The sequence below is a fragment of the Triticum dicoccoides genome, unplaced genomic scaffold (assembly GCF_002162155.2).
Source record: "Triticum dicoccoides isolate Atlit2015 ecotype Zavitan unplaced genomic scaffold, WEW_v2.0 scaffold73263, whole genome shotgun sequence".
Taxonomy (NCBI): domain Eukaryota; kingdom Viridiplantae; phylum Streptophyta; class Magnoliopsida; order Poales; family Poaceae; genus Triticum; species Triticum dicoccoides.
The window spans coordinates 1-3,783 of NW_021295626.1; the positions used below are offsets into that span (position 1 = coordinate 1).

A 3,783-nucleotide genomic window follows, 5' to 3' on the forward strand; every position below is an offset into this window, starting at 1 on the left:
ACCATGCGCAGATCTAGAGATGCTTGGCACGTGCTAGCCATTACCCATCACGTCCTCCTTGGAAAAGCACCTCTTTTCAAACGCCAGTTGCGCGCAACTAGTAAGAAAACTATTAGGTGGAGCTTAAGTTGCAACCGCGTCCTTATCACTCCAGTCACAAAGAAGCTTCAGATCCAATCAAACTAGCTAGGTAGTAGTCCATATACACATACAAGCGGCAGCAACATAGCCACAACCAGCAAGCAAGAGCTTCTCAAAGGAGATAGTAGAAACTGAGGCAGAGAAAAAGAGAGGAGAGGAGCCAGCAGGCTAGCAAACGTGAGAGAGTGATAGGGTGAGAGTCAGGATGCAGTTCGCCACAGGGGCGATGAGCTCTCTGCTTCCCAAGCTGGGGGAGCTACTCAAGGAGGAGTACAACCTGCAGAAGCGTTTGAAGAAGGGGATCAGGGACCTGAAGGATGAGCTCCTGGTCATAGAAGTTGCGCTCCTGAAGGTGTCCGACGTGCCACTAGACCAGCTTGATCCGCTGGTCAAAATTTGGGCAAACGATGTCAGGGAGCTGTCCTATGCCATCGAGGACAGCCTTGACTCCTTCATGGTGCGTGTTGAAGGTGTTGAACCTACCGAGCCACACACCTTCTTCAGGTTCATCAAGAAGACCTGCATGAAGGCCAGCAAGCTCAAGATTCGTCGCAAAATAGCCAACGACATCAAAGACGTCAAGATCCAAGTTAAGGAGGTGAAAGAGCGGTATGACAGATACAAAGATGTTATTGGTAATACTAATGCCAAAATGGAAGTCGATCCACGTCTCTTGGCCATGTACAGCAAAGTATCTGACCTTGTTGGCATTGAAAAGTCAATGGATGAGCTAACAGAGAGGTTGTCTAAGGGCGATGATCCATCTGGTGAAAGGCTCAAGGTTGTCTCTGTTGTTGGATTTGGAGGATTGGGCAAGACAACTCTGGCTAAAGCCGTGTATGACAAGCTTAAAAAGAGTTTTGATTGTGCCGTTTTTGTTCCAGTGGGTCAAAGTCCAGACACAAAGAAAGTTCTTAGGGATATCCTCCTTGAACTTGACAGGGAGCTGTACAAAGCTTCAGCGACAATGGATGAATGGCAGCTGATCAACCAGCTGCAGACGTTCTTAGTAGGCAAGAGGTATGCATTTTTACCCTATGCTAGTGTCCTGCATGCTTTTTGTTGTGCTGACATGTAAGTGAAAATACTAGTATGGGTGAATAAAATACAGTGGCATTAATATAACATGTATAACATCCAACCGAATAGCAATGCAACTTTAGGCTTTGTCAGACAAATAAGGAATACAGTACTCCATATGGTTTATTCTTGCCTGCAAAAAGTATATATATGGTCTATTCTCTTGATGATATTTTGCCTTTGATTCATCCAATTGAAGTGGTCGGACCCTGCACAAGCGGGAGCTACTTGCACCGTGCTGCCCCATTTATTATCCCACCGGCCCTAGCCGCCGAGGCCGGCCGAGATCGTATCTTAGGCAGAGGCCGTAGGCTCTGTGCACGGCCTTGGGAGGTGGCTGGGTCATCCAATCCGGCTTGGTAGCAGTGGCGTAGAGTGCGCCGTTGAGGGCCTGGTGGAGGGCTGGTTGCATGAGGGTGTAGCCTTCGGTTAGTGGCCGACCGCTGTGCCTTGCTATATACGGCGGTGGATCTGGTGGTCATCTCCTACATCGGAGGTGGTCGGCCTGAGGCTGGGTGGTCAGATCTCGAGATCCGTCATCAAGTCCCGGCTACGAGTTGGGGAGACTTAGTTGCCGGTGAAAACCGAGCCGACTACAGGTGATGGTGGTGTTCTGCATTGTTACATTGATGAAGGCATCGTCGTGTAACTATTGTAGACCCACTCGTGCTTCTCCGAGAAAACCCTAGGATCTGGTCTTTCAAAAAGGACAATGGCGAAATTGCAGTGTAGTTTCTCTCTAGGGAGCATCATTTGTGTAGCAGCACTGGAAGACACAGGCAGGAGGTGCAGCGGCTTCATCTTCCACGGACCTTCTAGACTTCAAGTTATGCTTGGCTGACATGTGCTATGCTGTGTCATACCTCTTTGGGAGGTGCTACGCACGATAGATCTTCTAGACTTCAAGTTGTGTTAGCTGGTGGTACTTGGCGACATGGTGTCACGGTTTACCAGCAGCGACCACGACGTGCTCATCGGTTTGCGCCCCAAGGAGGTGGTGTCATTGGGTGCCATGGTGGTGTCGACAGATGGCTGGACTGGCAAGGATGTTGCAGATCTCTTTCCTGAAGATGGTTCAGCGGTTCGATGATAATGGCGGCTTCTAAAATGTGTGCATGTGATGTACGCTTTAGGTTTGCTGCACCGGTTGTATTTTCAGATACATTATGTGGACGGATCGGTAACGACACCGGTTTTAGATGTGGAGAGTGAGAGCACTCTACATTATCGAGTTTGTAGGTGTGAGTGATGGCTTCGGGTGGCTTGATGTATATTCTTGTGAGACCTTTGTTGAATAAAATGTATCGATTGATGCAGTGGCCGGGGGTTTTAACCTCCTTTTCCAAAAAAAAGTTTAAAACTATACACGTAATGTATAAAAAACATATGTTAGTTTTCTTTCACTTTTCCATAGAAATTTTAAGTTCATATTATTCAATGAGCATAGTACATCAAAGAAAAGTCTGAACGGTTAAAAGGAACACACCTACAGCACAAGCATGAGCGTCAACTGACTCGAACACACCGACGTAGAGCTACTCTATTGGATTAGCAACATGCAAGTAAACACAATCAGCTAACCATGTGTACCAGGTTGCTGTGTTTCAACTTTCAATTGGCCAAGCTTGCAAATAATTTCTTCTGAGTGTTTGGGGTACCAACACCATATCATCAAGACCAGTAGAACAGATGTGGCACATCTATTCTTTTGCTAAAATCCGAGATTATTACCGTCAAGCAGTTAACTGGGTAAGTACATGGACTTTGGTTTTGCGGCTAATTAGTGGACATCCAATTATATGCAATATAACCATGTGAAAAATGATAATTAAAGACTCAAGTATGCAAAAGAATGCTTTTCAAGTTTGAGATGTATTCCCATGGAAATATAGTACTGTATGTCATTGATGGCATCCAGAGGGAGTATATTATATTATATTATATTATATTATATTTTTGCTATAGTTAAATGCCTTTTTGTCTGATGTGTTGGTGTGCTTGTTCTACTGGGTATACTACTATATGTTATATTGATTTTCTAATTAAAGATGTTGCCTCTCATGGGAATAGGTACTTCTTTGTGATCGATGACATATGGGATATACGAACATGGGAAATGATTAAATGTGCTTTCATGGACAGTCATCCAGAAAGTAGATTAATCATAACTACTCGTCTTGTTGATGTTGGCACAAAAGCTGATGGTATCTACAACATGGAACCACTTTCTAGTGATAACTCAGAATTATTATTCTATACAAGGACATGTGGTGGTGAAGGACTAACTTCATCTAACCAACATGTTGAGGTGACTAACAAAATTTTGAAGAAATGTGGCGGTGTGCCATTAGCTATCATTACAATTGCTAGCTTGCTTGTTGGAAAGCAGAGTGAGGATTGGTCTAAGGTGTATGACGCCATTGGTTTTGGGCATGAGGACAGCGAAGTTGTTCAGAACACAAGAAAGATATTGTCTTTTAGTTATTATGATCTACCTCCGTATCTGAAGACATGTTTATTGTATCTAAGCATGTTCCCTGAAGATAGCTTTATTGAAAAAAA

At 44.5% G+C, this 3,783-nt stretch overlaps 1 protein-coding gene across 1 annotated transcript; it reads left to right on the forward strand.

The window, feature by feature from the left end:
- Nucleotides 1-177: 177 nt before the first annotated feature.
- Nucleotides 178-3,775, forward strand: LOC119347682 (disease resistance protein RGA5-like; the record flags this gene model as incomplete). Its single annotated transcript, XM_037616259.1, has 2 exons — nucleotides 178-1,161; nucleotides 3,292-3,775. Coding segments are annotated over exons 1-2 (1,299 nt in total), but the record flags the coding sequence as incomplete, so codon positions are not given.
- Nucleotides 3,776-3,783: the final 8 nt, after the last annotated feature.